The sequence below is a fragment of the Pogoniulus pusillus genome, chromosome 26 (assembly GCF_015220805.1).
Source record: "Pogoniulus pusillus isolate bPogPus1 chromosome 26, bPogPus1.pri, whole genome shotgun sequence".
NCBI lineage: Eukaryota > Metazoa > Chordata > Aves > Piciformes > Lybiidae > Pogoniulus > Pogoniulus pusillus.
Window position 1 is genome coordinate 10,565,153 of NC_087289.1, and position 19,438 is coordinate 10,584,590.

The 19,438-nt window shown below is 41.9% G+C and overlaps 1 protein-coding gene across 1 annotated transcript in view; it reads left to right on the top strand.

The window, feature by feature from the left end:
• The window catches only part of SPATA16 (spermatogenesis associated 16), an 83,852-nt gene that overhangs the window by 15,327 nt on the left and 49,087 nt on the right, over nt 1–19,438 (top strand). Inside the window, exons 3-4 of the mRNA XM_064164792.1 lie at nt 764–909; nt 12,439–12,528. Coding sequence (XP_064020862.1) covers nt 764–909; nt 12,439–12,528 — 236 coding nt within the window. The remainder of the gene's footprint in view (nt 1–763; nt 910–12,438; nt 12,529–19,438) is intronic.

The following is a 19,438-nucleotide window of genomic DNA, read 5'->3' on the forward strand; positions in this document are numbered from 1 at the left end:
CCTGAAGATTAATCAAAAGATTTGAGAGGATTGAAGGTGGTCTTGCCCAGTATTGGAGCTCTGTCTATGCTGAGGACTCTGCAAAACTTCAAGGAGTTGCAAGTTATCTAATTCTAATGATGCACTTATGAAATATAACATTCTTTAATGAGAAAGTCACTGGCTGTGAAGATCAGCAGTCAATTTATCTATCAGGAAAAAAGGTGGAGGGGTTTTTTCTGCTAAATTCTGTACAGCTCAAGGAAATGGGAAAGGTGGTTGATCTTATCCTTTTTACTTCCTGTAGCAGTTTTCTGGAAGAACAAGCCCCATTAAATGAGGAGAAGATTTTCTGGTTTCCTTGTCTTGTATGACTCTGCTGTCCTAACCATGGGACAAGGGCAGCAGTCTACAGCAGAGTTCACCACTGCCTTACTGAAACAAGTAAACAGTTGTCTGAGACTCCTCCTTCAACCTCGATCTCAGACAGGCACAGATTTTGGGAGCCTGAAGTCGAGTCTTTATTTTTGAAAATGGGGGGAAATAGTTTCATTTCTAACAGTGGGGTTTAGATTTTAGCTTATTATCTGCTCTCTCGCTATCCCTTCTGGAGACATGACACTGCACTTTATGTAATGTTCACATGCATTTGTGGTGCTAGTTAAAGTCAGGGAATATTTTACTTAGAAGTCAGTTTTCTCCATTTATCAGTTACAAAACACATTTCTTCCTAACAAAAGGTGTAATATAACAGTAGTAAATTAGATTTTTGTTTCTTGTACAGCTTTGCAACAGAGGCATTTGTGTAGAAAATCCCTTGGAGGCATCTGCAGATGATATTTCCAGTATTGCCAGTTTTATTGAGACAAAGCTTGCAATGTGCTACTTAAAACTGAAGAGGCCCAGTGATGCTCTGACTCATGCACACAGGTAAGAATAAATATTGATTAGATACACTGCTAAGACTGAAATGACAAAAACTATGACAAATCCTGTGCAGGGAGGATCAGTCTAATAATGAGGGGGGAAAAGCACCAATTAAACACAACTTACACAAAGTACTGATGCTTAGATTCTCAAAATTTAAGACACTGAGCTACAATAGCTATCTCTACATTTACTGCTTTGATAGCTCACTAGGTAAGGATGTGCAGGTGAGTTACATAGTTCAGAGCACCTTTAAGACTGAAGCCAGACAAATGCAAACATGCTCATCCTTATACAACAGTAATGATATTAGAAGTTCTTGATCTTTTTCAAGCCAGATTAGGACAGGGATGGCTTTAAATTATTTTCATTATACAATTCCTCATGGGCTCACTTGCAATCCACATCAAAGACCAGCACCACTAGCAATGCATAAATAAGCCAGAAACAAAACTTGGACATGATGGAGATGAAATTCCTATTAGCTTCAGATGAGTTAGGATTTTGCTGGGTTTTGTGCTGCCTTTAATTACCACTCAGGCATAACGATAGTTTGTTAAGGGCATGCATGTCCTGCCAGCAACACTTCATTAATTGAGGGCTCTGTTAATTTTTACCCTGCTATGAGATGTATTAAGATGGAAATTGCAATTAGCACAGGGTGAGATTTTTTTCATACAATCATCTCAAATAGAACTACAAAAGAGGAGTTACAACAAAAGGGGGTAGCATATGCTTCTGCCTAATGCACAGAAGACAGTGGTAAAGAATAACATTGGTATAGAAATGTGATGCCATCATGGTGGCAGGTTCATTTAGCTAGATGCAAAGTCATGAGAAGTCTGACTTCATGACAAGGCATTCATCTCCTGTCTCTATTTATCCACACCCCATTCCCAATCACTTTTTGTTTGTAGAGCTATGCCTACCTTGAGTGCACACTGTTGGGTTCCAGCCTTCGGATTCGTTCCAAGTAGTATCTGGACTGGGGGCCTGAACGCACATCAGTAGTTAGAGAGCAGCATCTGCTTTCCCAAGGCACATCTAGCAGGCACACAGATTCAGGGTTCTGTTAGGGGAGCCTAAGCAAAGGAAGTAAGGAAGACTATGAGATGTTTATTAAAACAAAACAATCACCAAAACCCTGCCCATCTCATGCAAACCAAAAACCAACCACATTTTTTCAGGGCGTCTCAAAGAATATGCTAGTTTAAGAAAAAACCCTATGCCAAGTTTGACTGTACTCTCAGAAAGATGGTAATGATCACTCTCTTTCTGTGATTTTCCAAGAACACTAAAATAAGGAAGCTGTTTGGGCAGTATAAATTTAACTAGAACAGGAAATACTTTTCTTTACCGCCTTTAAATTATCTCACTTTCAAAATAGTAAGATGTATTGACTCCAGTGCTATAGAAACTAAAGCTTATTCAGACATGCTTTGGATTCAATTGTCTTAAAACCTACAGAGGAATAAATGAAGTTAGACTGAGATCACAGGAAAACTGAAGTAGAAAAAAAACCACCCTTCTTTCTTAGCACAAAAAAAACCTCACCAAAACCAGCAATCAGTAATGTCAATTCTCAATATAATTCATCTCATAACTTGCAGAATGGGAACACATCTACTGACCACGGTTGTCACATTGTAAATTGCAGGAACTGATACAGCAGCACACCAGCAAAAAAACCCAACATTCTGAGGCATAATTAACAAAGACAAACCTTGAAAGAATCGTTTTCCAAAAAGAACCAAGAAATTATTCTGATGTACCTTCCTAAAATTAACTTACTGGCATCACTTAATTAGTGCATACAGAATTTTTATTCTCATTGAGTTTTTATGTCATCACCACGTTTTAATGGTTTGCTGGTAATCCTTTGGCATTAATCATGAATTCACATTAAAATATTCATTTCTGCATTTATTTGCATTTACTGAACTATTCTTTCTTTAATTTCATGTAAATTTCACAGCTCCTGCATTCATTTCTGAAACTTTATTAGCCAAAAATCAGCTTTAATATTCTTACCCATAGTTGTATCAAATATATAGAAGTGGGTTTTGCTAGGAAGAAATCTTCCAAGACACCATAACTAGAGAGACCGAGAATAGAGAACAATTCACCAGCTCATTTTAAAGAGCAGCCATCTTCAAGGGAATAGCTTCTTAAGAAGGAAAAGGAGTACAATTTAGATCAACTTTAGATCCTGTATGAGAAGTCAAGGCTGGGTCCTTCTGAAAAGGAGTAATTCTATTCTCTGGTCTCTCAATATCAAAATTTAAGATTGCCTTTAGCATCCCTGGCACAATTGAGGACGCTGGCTGGGTTCTGATCATTTGTCAGGCCGATACAAAACATTTACCCTTTGCAATCAAACACTATTAAAACCACTTCTCATCTGTCACAGCTCTGAACAAACATGCCATGGATTGGCCTCACCAAGCAACATCTGCAGTAACCTACTTGACCACCACTTTTCATCATAAGATAGCCATCAAAATAATTCCTAGCTTGCAGTCTGAAGCTATAAAATGAATCACACAATATTTACATGCCCTGTGGTCCTTTTGGCCCAGGCATTATGGCATACCAGGGTTTAATGATCTTAATAAACCCATATGGCTTGCTGAGAAATTAGATTTTCCCTTTGGTTGCAGAAGGCAATTTTCAATTATAGCAGATGGCAAAACAGTGAAGGTCTGAGAAGTCAAGAACTGACTAAGAAACCTCAGATCAGTACTTAGGCCTTATGTTGCTCAGCCTAATAATGTCAGTAGTTGAATTTTTGCCCCAAATGAAAACAATCTTGATGCACAGCATAGAATTTCAGCAAAGCAGTCCCTCACTTATGCCTGTTCTTCAGAGGGCCAGGCCCAACAGAGAAATCCATTAAGCTGCTGCAGTTGCATGTGGAAAAACAACCCCCTGTGCATCACACACTCAGCTCAGCAACTGCTAAGTTTCAATTTTGTTTGAAATTGGAGAAAGCAATGCTGAACTCCATGACAACTGAAGATGGAGGATCCTTCAAAACATGATATACACAAGTTTCTCAACAAGACTCTATATCCCCTTACAGTTTCTTTATTTTCCTTTTTTTTCCCTCCAAGCAAGCTAAAATGACTCTGCATTGACACCACATGCCTTGCTGTTTGCACACAGAACCTTTCTATTAGAAAAATATTTCTTGCTACTGCACTTAACTTCCTCGGCTGTTTTGGTCCTTTTGGCATACAAGGTCTGATCCAGTGATATGCCTTGATCCAGTTGCCTAAACAGACTGCTCTTCATGCAGATCCTGTACATAGGTCAAGCACTAGAAACTGTGATACGAGGTTAATAGCAACTGCTTGGCAGCAAGTGACAAAAAGTATGTTGTTCTGTTTCTGCCTGCTTCTGATCACTCCCTGCCCAGCTGTAGTTTGGCTGCTGGTGCCACCAGACTCCTCTCCAAGTAACCTACACAGGGGAACAAGGCTGCCCATCATAGGTGAAAAGTTACATCTCTTCCCAACGGGATTGACAGCATGTTGCAGGAAGTCCACAGCTAGTGCTAGCACCTGCACTGGGAAGTGTCACCTGTGAGGATGTTTGTGACCTGCCTCCTTCCAGAGCATCTCAGGGCTTTGCTCCCTGCTCTTCTTCTCTAGATTTAGAAAGAGTGGATGCAAGAGTTGAAACAAAGACAAGAAACTGGATATTGTGGCAGGTTTCTTTAACTTTAAATCTCTAAGTGATGTCTGAAAAACGCTCATGATAATGAGGACTCCTGTATGGAGCTATTCAAAATCTTTGAGGGATAGCAAAAGATTTGTCTTTGTCCTTGCAGACTTCGCTCCACAACACGACCTGATGGCACTTTCCTCTCTCCCTCCCAGAAAGGCAATGCATAGAGAATAAAATAAATCTGTAAAGCTTTCTCTGCTGTGCCTCTGTATGTGTTCAGTGGAAGGCAGGGCTCTCTAATGTCTCTTACACAATTCTACATGAAGTAGAAAATAGCAACTCTGTTAAGTACTATATGACTGCTTTAGTGAGGACTTAACAGAGCGAATCTCTTAGGAAGCCACAGTGAGGAAAAAAGCCAAAACAGCTGAAACCTCACCAATTTCATTCTAAACCTTCTGCATCTTTTCCAGTGATGTTTCAAATTCTTACAAACAGTTTAAAATAATTGTTAATGACCAAACTTTATGCAGTACCTGTCAGAAAAGAGCATCTCAAAACTTGATCAGTGTTTATAGGCAGGATAAGTCAGGATTCTTTAATCGAGATTAATTCAGAGCTATCCAAATAAAAAATTCAATATTCAGCTATTTCTTCATTCCCTAGCTTCCTTATTTTGCACCTTTAGAATAGGACTAGATTAAAGTAAGTTGATGAATGGAATTCCAGTGAAATATTAAATAATCAGAAATAAATAATGCAATGATGCTATGATACAGTGCAGCCAGTGAGCATTAAAATGGAGACAGGAGAGCTCAAGAAAAGCAGAGGTTTGGTGGAAAAAAATGAGAAACATAATGGCTGATGCTGCTCATCTGTGGGAAGCCTGTAGTGTAATGTATACTTTTCTCTACAGTCTTCTCCTAATCTCTTTACCTTCTCAGGAAAAGGAAGAAAAAGAGAAAGAATTAGCAGCATCTAATTACTTCAGCAATTGTGCTAGGCATATTGCAATATACATAATAGATGAGATATTATTAATACAAAGCTATTCCACTGAGATTCTCTGGATAATATAAACCAGAAGTACTCTTAAAAAATAATTCCTCCTCATGCAGCATTTCAAATACTTCTACATACTTCAACCTTTTATTACTTTTTAAATGAGCAGCATTTTCTCTGGATTCTGATTCTCAGGTTTGAATATGTTACTTCCAGGTTGGTGTATCAGGGACATGGTTCCTATTTTATAGGCTAAGGCTTCCTCCACTGAGGTCAAGGGCTATATTCCCCTTGACTTTGATGATGCTATAGTGCAAAAGCATTTATTTACAGAACACGTGGTGGGATTCAATAAAGGAAAGGCATATATGGAAAAAAATACAATCAAATACCCTGGAAGAAATGCAGCTTTTCATAGAAGGAAAAATCTAGCAACATTTAACTGTTTTATAAGAGTTCAGATACACAACAGCAGTCCTAATGCAACCAGAAATTTTGGTGGTCAAGAAAGTGGCTCTTGTATAAGTGGAAAGTGAGTGGGCAGTGAGTTATACAAGACAGAATGCAGAGGATCTTCATTTATGCCAGGATGTTTTGGGAGCTTCGAAACAAGATATTTCTAAGTATCTTTTTGTTCTAGACCAGAGAACATTCTCCTTTTTACCACCTTCACAGCTGAAGAATCGAGACTTGTATAGCACATTTGTCTTATGCTTGCAATTCAAAGCAAATTGCTGCTGCAAAACCTTTTAGCATGGCAGTTATATTTCACTTTACTGACAGAGAAAAGGCGTTGTGTGAAATCTGTTTTGGGAACCCACACTTCCTCCCTTCCTGTCTGTTTTAGATAGGAAAACTTCATGAGATGATTTCTTCTTCTGTCTTCACCCATAGATGCCATTACTGCATTTATTTCTGATTGGTTGTACTAAAAAAAAAAAGTTACATAAATAATCTCACTCACCAAGACAAGTCAAGAGTTCTCCTTCAGTGTAAGAAGATTTGGTCCTCTTCCTTGATACATTTAAGTTTGGGAGAAGCTTTTCTGTCTCTTTGGAGCTCTTTGGTTGGTTCAGTGATGATGGTTAGATCAGAAGGGATTCTTAATCATTTATCAGCCTACCAGATTTGCCTTGATATTTGGTAGGGCTACAATTCCAGCTGTGTCTACCAAGAGGTCCTAGCCTCTTCATCCTCCAGCTTTTTTTTGTATAACACAGATGTAATCCAACTTTGCACGCCACTTCTTTAAAGTGGCCAGGGCAAGGAGGGAATAGTGCTCCTTTCATGGACTAAAGCACTCATGTGGGGGAAAAAGGTCCCCAATAGTGGGCAAGGTGGGCACAGTCACAGCCAGACAGTTGGTGGTAACAAAGACAACTAGCTATGGACTGATGGCTCTGAACCTGTTCAGCCACTAGCAAACTGAAACCAAGCTCAGGAGAAAGGCCCTACCTTCCTCACATGTCCCTTCAGCTGGCACTGCTCACCACAGACACCCTCCTTCTCCCTTTATTATTAAAGCCTACTAACATCAAAACCACTGTGTCTTTGGCTTCTGAAAGTACTTCCATATGCCTGCTTTTAAAAGCCTACCAAATATTTCCACCAGCTTGTTGCAACAGGGAGCGTTTTTTCCTCTTCAGGATGTCAGCTTGAGTAAACTCTCATAAAGAGCTGGGAAGCCCACAAGCTGTTATGTATCCAAGACACATCCTTCTCACTTCTCTACAACAGCACCAGGAGAAGTGGTTTTGAATACAAAGCTGGCTGCAGGCAAACATACCACCATGAGGTCCTCAAAGCTTCAATAAAATTATAACATAGCTTCACATGCAAGTTGCAGGAAAATATGCTGGGGTTGATTCCCAGCTATTATAAGGCTTAGCAATTTGAGTTTTGGGAACAAGACTGCCTCTAGTAGAACTGAACTCTTAAACCAGCCCTTGGGATCAGAGATTGGAGCATGGCAAACTCAAACGGATGTAAGACGAGCACTACACTGCAGATAATAAGCTACCTGCCGCACAGATGAAACAAGGAAAAAGAAGAAAGTTTGGATTCAGTGTAATTGTACAGCATTTGTCAGGTTCATCTACAAGTATATTGGGGCTGGATCATCAGCTGAGCTGATTGACAGTATTTACTGAAGATAAAAGCATTGTATTAGTCTACAGCAGCTGAACACGTAGTTCTGCTGAATACTACTTGACACATTACTTACACTGACATTGTGTTTCACATGGTGAAAAGCCCCTCAGCCACCACCAGTGATACTGGACGTGTCATCCTGCCACACTGACCTGTGCTAGGTTTACATCCCTCTACAAGAGGCACCAATTGCTTTAGTGCTGAATTTGGACTTCTGAGAAACCATCAAATTCCTCTCTAGTGGTCAGCTATAAATTAAAATGCATCTGTACAGAGAACCACACTGTCAAGGGAAAGCACAGACAAGTAAGACAAGGCAAAAGCTTCTGCTACTCTCATTAAGGAAATAACTGCACCCACAGAGTCACAGAATTTCTTAGATTGGAAAAGGCCTTCAAGATCATTGAGTACAATCATTAGTTTCACACTGACAAGTGCTTGACTAAACCAAATCCCTCAGCACAACATCTAATCACTATGAATTGCCACGGTTGGAAAGGACCACCAGGATCACCCAGTCCAGCCTTCATCCCAGCATCTTTAATCACTAGATCATAGCCTCAAGCACCTCTACACCTCTACAAACAAGCTAGCTTTTGCTCACAGGACCAGCAAGAAAAATGGGTTTATCTGCTTTAGCGGTGAAGTTTATTTTTTCTCTTGTTTCACTTATAGAATCATCTCATTGGCTTTTTCTTGGCCTATAAAGGCCAAACAAGAGTGATGTGGATAGTAGCAGAGGCACTTTGTCATATCAGTCAGATTACAGTTAAATCCTCGTTGCACTTGGGAAGGAATCTGACCAAGAACGTGCATTTTAGAGAAAAGGCAGCATGATTTCTAGCAGCCAGTTTCAATGTAGCAGTGCTGGGTTCTTGCCACACCTCTTTTCTTAACATGGGAGAGTAAGATTGAAAGAAAAACTCAGAGAGAAAACCACAGACAAACGTGCATCTTTGGACTCGTATACTCCAGCTGCCATGATGGGAAGAGAGCTGATGCCTTCTTCCCCCCTCCCCACACTTTGAAAAAGGATAATAGGACAAACAGTGTATTATTTTTAAGAGAAGATGTCAAGATGAAAAAATGAAAACGTCAAAGAAGAGGCTGATCTACAGCATTACTTAAGGACTGTTTTGTTGAGAAAAACTGACCAAATGATTTACGAAAGGCTTTTAACAGGACAGTCTTTGGATTACAGTGAAGATGAAAAATAAATGAAAATCTATTTGAAGTTTACTTTAGCCTAGTCATTTGACAGATGAGGGCAAAACCTGGCAAGAACACAAGTTTTAATCTTCAGATGTAGTGACTTTATTTGCAGCTTTGTGGATTAGAACTTTTCTACCCATTTTCACTTTCCTCTTGAAGCTTTTTCTACCTGAAGCTGCTAAGAATGGCACAAAAGTAAAATGACCAAGGACTGATGCTTCTGCTCATGTTATACAAATCAGCACATACAGAAATAGCCCCAACTACTCTGCATCCCATGTGTTCACCAACTTCTCTTCCTTTCTTTCAAGCCTGCTTCTTGAAACACATCCCTCCTAATTAATTACTGGGTAACCAGCCTAGTACCGAGACTGCTCATGGCTGGAGGTGGATCTTGGAGCATGGACTTATTCTCAGTATGCACAGCCTGGCACATATCTGCTGGGCCAGATGGATCCCCCATCTGCTCCTATTTCAAGGAGAACTTCCTGGAATTAGGGTTTTCCTCTTAACCTTTGTCTGCTTGATTCCTTTGCTTCCTGTTTTCATTCAAGTTTGGGTTTTCTTCTTCCCTTTTCACCAAAAATCACCTGAAACACAGAGTCAGAATGAAAAGCTGAAGAGATAGCTCTGCAGTTTCAGGACCCTCCTGGCACTAAATTAGCACTGCTCCACATAAAGCCTACTAACCTGGAGCCGCATCAGTACAGCAAAAGTAGACTTGAAACACAGCAGAAATGATTTCTAGTGTATAGTCTACAAAGAGCCTAGCAACATCAAACCAAACTTCCAAGAGTCACAGGTGGCTTTCTGATGTTTGCTCAAGCTATTAGGGCATGCTCTAACACTTTTCAGTATAGAATTTATAGACAGAGAGAAGCAGTCCATCTTTTTGAGACCAGAAAAAACACACATCAAGAATATGGAGAGCTGATATCCAGTTCTGTGAAAAACTGCCACAGTACTATAAGCCTATCACAGCACATCCTGTTCAGAGACTCAAAGAAAACCTGTTGCTATCAGGGAATTACTGATTCTAATTTTTTTTCCCCTCATAATGTCATTGCTTGTCTGTGGTAGAACCAATAACCTAGAGGGAGTCAACAAACAAACAAAATCAATATGACTCTTGACTACAGTTTACAGCAGCAACAGTCTCCTTTAAAATAGCTTGCACAAGTCCCAGTCATTATCTATGTAAGGTATTGCTGTTTTGGTCAAATCACTGAATGCTGATAGCATTTGATGTTTTGATGAGTGTTATTTTGGTTAAATTAAGTTTTGGTAGCCATCAGTATTGTCTAAGCTTCAGATCTGAACCACAGTTGGCTGAGAACTGCAGTGTTTGCTGTTGGCATTATCTTTTCATTACTGAAAAGAGTAATTCATTCTCATTAAGGGTAACTAATTTTTAACATCCTGTGCTGTTTTGTACATTGTGACTTAATCCAGTACTTAGATATGCCCCTAGTCACTAAGGTCTGCACGTACTCCAGTAATGCCTTAAGATGATGTCATTTATCACTGGGTTTTCTCCCACACCTTCTCCTCCAGGAGGGGATTCCTGCTGGGTAATGTTTCCTCTCAATACAGTTTTCTGAGCATTTATTTTTAAGTGTTGGCCTGCATGGTTCTGACATGCTTCCTAGTTTCTGTACCATCTTAGGATGATGTGCAGAAGAGTTGAATCTTCAAAGCACAAAGCAGCTCTGCTCACACAGTAAAGCTTTACTGTGCCAGAAGAGAAATGCCACTTCTTACATCTACCTCAGCTTTTTGGTTTGGCACAAATGTGGGACTGTGATGCACTTTATCCATTTTCTCTGTTTTCTGCACACAAGATTATTCACAGATATACTTTAACACTTACAAACTAGATTAGGTCCACAGAAAACTACCTGCATGTTCTGCATGATCACAGGATGTTAGCGGTTGTAAAGAACCTCTGGAGATCTTCAAGTCCAACCCCACTGCCAGAGCAGGACCATAGAGTCTAGCATAGATCACACAATGATCTGTGCACAAAACACAAGTAGCACCTAATGAAGGTGCAAGAACCCAAACCAGCGGCTGACCTTCAAGACAGCTTCGAGCAATACATACAGGGATGTTTTGTTTAAGGAAACTAATTAAACTTAGTCTGAAATAAAAGCTCCAACCTCAGCATTAGCTTCTCTGGTCTACTGATCCTCTTCTTCTATAGCTAATTACAAAATGTAGATGTAACTATTTGGAGCTTTTGGCCTTCTCTGTAAGCCTTGGAGAAAGTGCCTGCACAGTTCCTTTCATTCATGAGTCTGTAGCATCTCAGAGATACTTTTAGGCTTTAACTTATTTTGAAAGCTCCCTCTGAAGGCCACAGAGGTACAGTCAATGAGTGCTGATACATACAGAAAAAGTAGTTATTGGTCTTCTAAAATACACTGGGTGCTTCCATAAATGTGAATTTATAGCTGAATGTCTCTATTAATATGTCAGATTCCAGACTATGAATAAGCCAACTATTTGGTCATGAAGAGGATTAGCTATGTGCTGATTAGTGGAGTGAAATCACAAGGGCAGTAGTTTTTAAATTTAACACAATATTCAAAATTTTCAGTGAGGAAACAAAAGCCACTTGGCAAGTTTTCTCTGTAACAGAATGTAGTGTTAACCTCTTTGCTAAGGCTGTCACTATCGTTGAATACTTTATAAAGCATGTAATGATAAATATTTACATAGTGTAATATGATAAATATTAAACTTTGCATCCTAGAACACACTAGGTCTAACTTTTCTCCAGGCCCTGGAAGAAGTGCTGACCAGGGATGCCTGTCACTGGCTGCAGATCACACAACTGGAACAAACTAGATGTAGAAGAAGCTGTCACTCTTCCCTTCCCTCTCCTCTCATCACAACATTACCTTGCCTCCAGTCTAACTACTTAGCTTATGCTATTTTTATCCTTCCATCTTTCTCCTGATATTGACTTGAAGCCTGTATTTTGTTACACCTGGAATTGCATCTGTTGAAGTTAAGAGGCTAAGAAACATATCAAGGTCCACCCACAAAGAACCCATAATTTCCACAGAAAGTATTTCAAAGTCTTCCAAATGAACATTAAAATACATTCTAGATGCACAGCTTGTCCAGGTAGATGGGTCAGACAACTCTCACACACATTTGTGGAGCTAGGGGTTAAGAAGAAGTTGTACTGTAGCACCCTTCCTTATGTTACCTACAATACAGAATGTGACCACAGGAACTATTCTAGAACAACACACAAACCCCTAATGAAACTGCATTTATGAGAGAATCTCAATTAAATAAAAGATAATAATGCTGGTCACATATCACAGCTGTCAACAGAAAGCAATAGTTCATATTACATTTGAGACAGAGTGCTGAGCTGTATAGAGGAAGTGTATACAGGATGTACCTTAATCACAGTTTATTAGCAGCTTTTAACAATGTAGGAGATAGAAATCTTAACCTATCCACTTCTCTTCTCTTTTAAAGGAGCATTAGTAAGAATCCAGCTTGCTTCCAGAACCACATGCGCCAAGCTGCTGCATTTAGGGCCTTAGGAAGATACTCAGAAGCTGCAAGGTATGCCACTGCTTGTGGATTTCTAATGGGTTCTCTACATCCCTTTCATTCCAGCTCTCAGTAGTAAAGACATCATCTTATATCCAGGCTTTTCCAAAATCAGTGGGAGCTCTGTGTTGGCTTTGTGCATATAATCTCACATGCAGCAGAGCTCCAATCCTCTCCACTGGTATAGCATGAATCATCCCAATTATGTCCCTAGCTGCTGTTCAGGCTAATGCCTGTAGGAGCATTTGCTTGTTCTTGGGCACGGAGGTGAGTCCCAGGGCTGCTTTGGGGTTAAAGCTTAATGCACACAAGCATCTGCTACTCCCTGGTTTCCCCACAACCTTGGGCAGAAACTCAGGTGTACTCCAAGTGGAAGGGTGGTCGGGGAGAATAATAGTTTAAAACAAACAAAAAAACACCAAACCCCAAGACCTCAGGGTATGCTGCAAAATACAGCCTGCATGCAGCTGATGAGATGGCTGGTGGGAATGGGAACTGCTGGCAGGAAGAAAGCCTGCAAGCTCTGCTTCTATGCCTGCATTATTGCTGCCAAAATCAGTAAGTTTTATCACGCAGCAGAAGTTTTTAACCACTTAAAATGCTTAAATGAAAGAAATGCATGAGGAAATGCAATGATGACTTATCACCATTACTACTAACATTAGACACTCACAGAGGACTGTTCGGCTGAAGACCACAAGGTATATCACAAAATATTTCACAAATCATTAGCTAACTAATGGCAGAACAGACAGTGTGAATTAGGCAAGAGACTGAAAGGGTCACTTTGCTCATCATTTAAGATGGATGCTAGTGGTAGAGCTCTGAAGCTACTAAAATAGCAGCAAAACAGGTTGTACAGGGAGTGGAAGAAGGCTGTATCCAAGCAGAGCTGGAGAGAGGATTTGGGAAGATGAACTTCAATTTTCTGTGCTGGATTTCAGCCAAAAACTTCAGGACAAGCATTTCTTTTGCAGGACATACATTGAGATTCTGTCAAAGTAATCCCCAGTAGTTTACACACATCAGGACAGGGAGAGGAAACTGGTTCCTCAAGGCAAGGAAAGAGCACTTCTGTATTTCTGTAGAAATATGATTTCAAATAAACCTAGAATATTTCACTGGACCCTCCCACTTTTCAAAACAAAACTGTTTTAAATTAAGAAAGTGAAACATTTTATTGAAGAAGTATTGTGATATTTCCCAGATCTCTTTTTACATCTCGCTGATAACAGTCTCTCATTTATCCTGTTGGAGTGTTGACTGAAATAGAAATTTTCATCTGCTGAATAATCATCAACAGCTGAGGTCCACTGATCAGCAAGACATTTGAGAGCTGTATTAGGAGAATACATTGCTTTGTGACAGGTGGGGAATTCTGCCCAAGGTTTCAAATCCCAAAATTCACCAATTTCCCAACAGCTGAAGTGATATGAGTGGAATTGTTTTGGGTGCTGGGGGGTAGGAGGGGTTAAGGAAGGCTTTCTCCTTGAAGTCAGGTTGAAGATTCTGTAAAATAAACTCAATAATATGTTTGGGTTTTTTTAATACACTGATCTTTCCTAAGAAGCAGTAAGTATAAATGCTTATATTTGAGAAGACAGTATGGGACAAGGTGATGCTCATAAAAATGAATCCAAACATCAAAAAAAAAAAAGTGGTTGGTGTTACTGCAGATAAGCAATCAGTACGTTTACTACATCAGCAGGCAAGAGGGAACTGTGTCAGCCTTTTTTTCCCCCACACTGAGTAGCTCTCAGGAAACTGGAAGATTTTAAATGAGATTATGTATTTTGTAGAGCAGAGGAACATTCTGACAGACTGAATCCAGAGTGGTTCCAAAAGCAGTGACTATAGCAGTATTCAGAGTTTAGCCTAGTTTAACATAGTGTTATAGCAACTGTGCAGAGCTGCTTCTGCAGATTGTGTTAAACTAAGCCTAGCACTACTTCTGTCATCTCACTGGAGTCGCTGGTCTTAGGCAAACCCACTAATGTGCAGAATGTACTCTGCCCGTCGCGGACAGACCGTGGCATACAGATGTTCAGCTGCAGTTTACAGAAATACAAAGTTGCCCCTTTTTACAGTTTTTAAAATGACTTTAAGCCATCACTTACTTCTGCATGCTTTTTGCACAAGAGCAAGGCCGCTCTGCTCTTTTTTTTCCTGCTTTGAAGTACCCCGTGCCTTTCCACTCCCTGGTCTGATTTTTAAGTTATTGCCTAGTCCATTAAATACATCCAGTACCCTATACTGGATACACCATCAAAAGTGGCTCAAGCATCATGGATAATCACGTTTAACTCAGCCTACCTATCAGGCTGGGACCCCCTGAGATTTTATCTCTGAGGGCACACCAGACTGAATTCTTGATTCAGAGAAAGTCACAGCTTAGAATAGGGTCAGTTGTCATTTAAGCACCTCTTAGGTTCTCATCTATGTAATTTTCACTAGTACAGCCCAGCATATGAAGCAGTCTAAATACAAGGACATATGAATTACTTTGAGGCGTTTGATATGCCCTCTGAATGCTGCCAGCTGCATAGTGATTCCTTCAGTGTAGCACTGTGATAAGATGCCACCAAGCAGCCTAAGGGCATTTGGCTTTGTAAAGCAATCCCAGAAACACCACTGTGGGGGTCACAGCATCTGCAAATGATGAATTCCAAAGTGCTGCAACCACTTTCACTACCATGTCACCTAGTAAATATTTTTCTCTGCTGCTGCTATCTGTGATGTCAGAGAACTGCACTTGACAAATGCAGTGAAGATTTAAACCTCAGAAGGGAGAAAACCTATGTCAGTTGAAAGCCCATCTTGGCCCTTGAACATGTGGATATAAATGCATTTTATACAAATTTAGCCCAGAAGTTACCAGGAAGATTTAGGTAGTAGAAGGCATTTAGGCTTAGGATCAGCCTCCAGCAGCAGGTACTGGAAACACCCTGCTGAAGGACACATGGTCACAGCTGATCAAAAGATCATTTAAGAATCAGAACGGAAAATTTGGGAAAGGGGCCTCAGTTGACATCTGTCCTAAACCCAAGAAAATGTCTTTGGAGACAGCCAGGAAGACATTCATCTTCCTGGCAATACAAGCACTACTACCTTAGGGAAGGATGAAAGAAGAGACAGATGTGCAAAGGGTACCCACAAGCTGCAGAAGCAGCTCAGAAGACCATACAAACTCTAAGGACAGAGCAGACAAACCACCAGCCCTTACTTTCAAGGACACAAGTGCTATAAAGGGAACACGCACCCAAGAGTGAGCCTAAGGCTCCCAAAAGAAGAGTTATCAGAGCCTATGTGTCCTTGAAGTCACCAAGCCCATGGGCTGTGACCCCACAGCTGCCTGTTACACATCTGCAAGAGAAGGTCTAACCAGATGAGCAATAAGGCATGACAGCAATTTTTCTTCTTTACTCAAATAGTGCAGACTATCCTTGACACTGAATAGCTTTGAATCAGTAATAAGGTGAAAATTCCATGTAACTTACAGAAAAATAAGGCTACCTCTTTATTTGAAATCTGGAGTTTTAAGTACAGAAGGGATTTTGCTTCTTTTACTCATTGAGCTGTATAGCTCTCATCGTTCTGCTAATCAAAATGCTGTGCTGATTTAACAGTGTCACTATGTTCTGTGAAAAGCTTAAGATAGCTCTTTTATCACCAGTTAGAACGCTAGTGACTTGAAATTAGTTGTATACATGTAGGGTAAAACAGACTGTCTGTCCCTCTGCCAGAACAAACAACTCATATTCATCTGACTGCAGAGTAGGGGTAAGCAATCCTTAAGGAGAAAGAAGTTTCAGGATCTTAATAGATGTGGTAGAGCTGACTCAGCTTTTTGACATTCTTATTAAAAGACATATATATGTATATAAAATCTAAATCCATCAGCTGAAAAGCAAACTAAATCTGCAAGGAAACCTCAGCCCTGGACTTGGCACTGATGAGGCCACATCTTGAATACGAGGTTCAGTTTTGGGCCCCTTACTACAAGAAGGGCATGCAGAGATACAAGCTGGGGTCAGAGTGGCTGGAGAGCAGCCAAACAGAGAGGGATCTGGGGGTGCTGATTGATACCCACCTGAACATGAGCCAGCAGTGTGCCCAGGTGGCCAAGAGAGCCAGTGGCATCCTGGCCTGCATCAGGAATGGTGTGGTCAGCAGGAGCAGGGAGGTCATTCTGCCCCTGTACTCTGCACTGGTTAGACCACACCTTGAGTACTGTGTTCAGTTCTGGGCCCCCCAGTTTAGGAGGGACATTGAGATGCTTGAGTGTGTCCAGAGAAGGGCGACGAGGCTGGGGAGAGGCCTTGAGCACAGCCCTACGAGGAGAGGCTGAGGGAGCTGGGATTGGTTAGCCTGGAGAAGAGGAGGCTCAGGGGTGACCTTATTGCTGTCTACAACTACCTGAAGGGTGGTTGTGGCCAGGAGGAGGTTGCTCTCTTCTCTCAGGTGGCCAGCACCAGAACGAGAGGACACAGCCTCAGGCTGCACCAGGGGAGATTTAGGCTGGAGGTGAGGAGAAAGTTCTTCCCTGAGAGAGTCATTGGACACTGGAATGGGCTGCCCGGGGAGGTGGTGGAGTCGCCGTCCCTGGAGCTGTTCAAGGCAAGGTTGGACGTGGCACTTGGTGCCATGGTCTGGCCTTGAGCTCTGTGGTAAAGGGTTGGACTTGATGATCTGTGAGGTCTCCTCCAACCCTGATAATACTGTGATACTGTGAGGTGCTGAAGCAGGTCCAGAGAAGGGCAATGAAGCCGGTGAAAGGTTTAGCAAGCAAGTCTTATGAGGAACAGCTGAGGGAACTGAGGTGCTTTAATCTGGAGGAGGCTGAGGGGAGACCACCTCACTCTGGAACTAGTGAGGTGGGCATTGATTTCTTCTCTCAAGTAGCCCCATCATCGTGTCTGCTACCTGCCTTTGCACCTGCCCAGCTCTTCTCTTGGGAAAAAAAAGAGAGAAGTTTATATTCATTCTCTATCCTAACTGTTTCAGTTTGCCTAATCTGAAATAAACCAAGAACTCCACTTCTATAAAAAGGTTTTCAAATCTGTTGTCGTAGCAACTGCCCTCCCACACCCACGACCGCCGAGAAGCCCTCTGGAACCTTGCGCTTCCTCGGGACCGTTATTTCGCACCGTTATGTCGGTAACCGCCAGGCCCGGAGCCTCGCTGCTGTCCCGACCCGACGGCCACGGAGCTGCAGCCTGCCCGCGCCGTGCGCCCGGCGCCGACCCCCGCCCAGCCCAGCGCAGCTTCGCCCCGGCCGTCAGGCCGCTTCGGCGCGGGGCAGGGCCCGCCGCTGAGAGCGACCGCGCTGCAGGGGGCGAGCGGCCGCCGGGAGAAGCAAGGCGGCATCGACTTTGCTCCCTCACGCAGGCAAAGGCATTGAGAGCTTTTGCTGGTTTTGTGACCCTCTTCCTCTGCAGAACAATACTCTTGACAGTGCGCTTCGTAATCTGAACGCAGGAAAGCAGCTCTGACAAGTGCTGAGCTCAGCCAGAGTTCAAAAGAGGGTCCACACGGCCTGGTACTTAATTTTACATCAACATATAGGATGAGTCCATATCTAAAATGACCAGCTGTTAGTTCTGTGCCACATACGTTATTCTTTATAGGCAAGACTGCCCAAGCACCAAACAACAACTCGCTCAGACAGGGTCGTGTCATAGAATCATAGAATCAACCGGGTTGGAAGAGACCTCCAAGATCATCCAGTCCAACCTAGCACCCAGCCCTAACCAATCAACCAGACCATGGCACCAAGTGCCTCACCCAGTCTTTTCTTGAAGATCCCCAGGGACGGTGCCTCCACCACCTCCCTGGGCAGCCCATTCCAATGGGAAATCACTCTCTCTGTGAAGAACTTCTTCCTAATATCCAGCCTATACCTACCCTGGCACAACTTGAGACTGTGTCAGAGAGAAAGCCTCCAATACCCTTTTGCTCTACATCCCCCACCAGAACTAAATCCAAATGCTGACAGTACAAGGTTATGCCACCGACCACGGAGCATGAGATCCAAAGAACTACAAGAGAGTACAACAAGCACCAGCTAGAGCCCGGACCAAGCACAGACCAGCGAACTCTGAATCATGGCACCACTGTCAGAGCCAGTTCATTCCAGCTTCCCGGCTCTTCTCCAGCAGCTCAGCTGTGACGCTAACACCGGTCCTGGGGCCTCCCACACCTCCTGCCTTTGCGCAGCATGTCCCTTTGGACTGGCACCTGTTTCACATCAGGCACAGAGAGTTCAAGATCGTGCTGGACTTAGCAGCCTGTTCCCTTGAGTATGCCCTGGCATTTTAAGGGATTGGTCATTTCCCCAGGCATTGCTTAACTCACATTTGCAAAGCAACTCCTGTGGCCTTACAGCTGCCATTAAATAAGAAACGTTTGTTGTCACTGTGCAGCAATCTCCATACAACATAGAAAGTGGTTTACCATCCAGAGGTCAGGCAATAATAAAAACAAGAAATGTATTCTAAATACAAGTGCCATTTTCCTTGCAGGAAGCTTAATCCTGCTTTCTAGCAATGGGCTGATCCAGAAACTTCAGCAAAGACAGCAAGTGTACCTCATGATCAATCTGGAAGGGCTTGGCAGGACAGAAGGGTTTCCTAGCAGCTTCTCCTGCATTTAACTGCTCACTGGTGAAATGTTTCAAAGGCAGTCCTAGCCAGCATGTTACAGCAATTAGCAACATCAAGGTGTTATGCATAGATAACATAACTCTCTGCCACATTCTGGGGCTAGTAACACAGGTGAGTCCTGACTGTAATGTCATTCCTGCTCAATATTCTGGAGCTCTGTTTATCTCTCATCATGTAGGGATTTCCAAGTGACTCTCAAATGTCAAAGTAATGACTTTACATTTATTTAGGATACATAGAACTGTTTAAAAATTAACTGT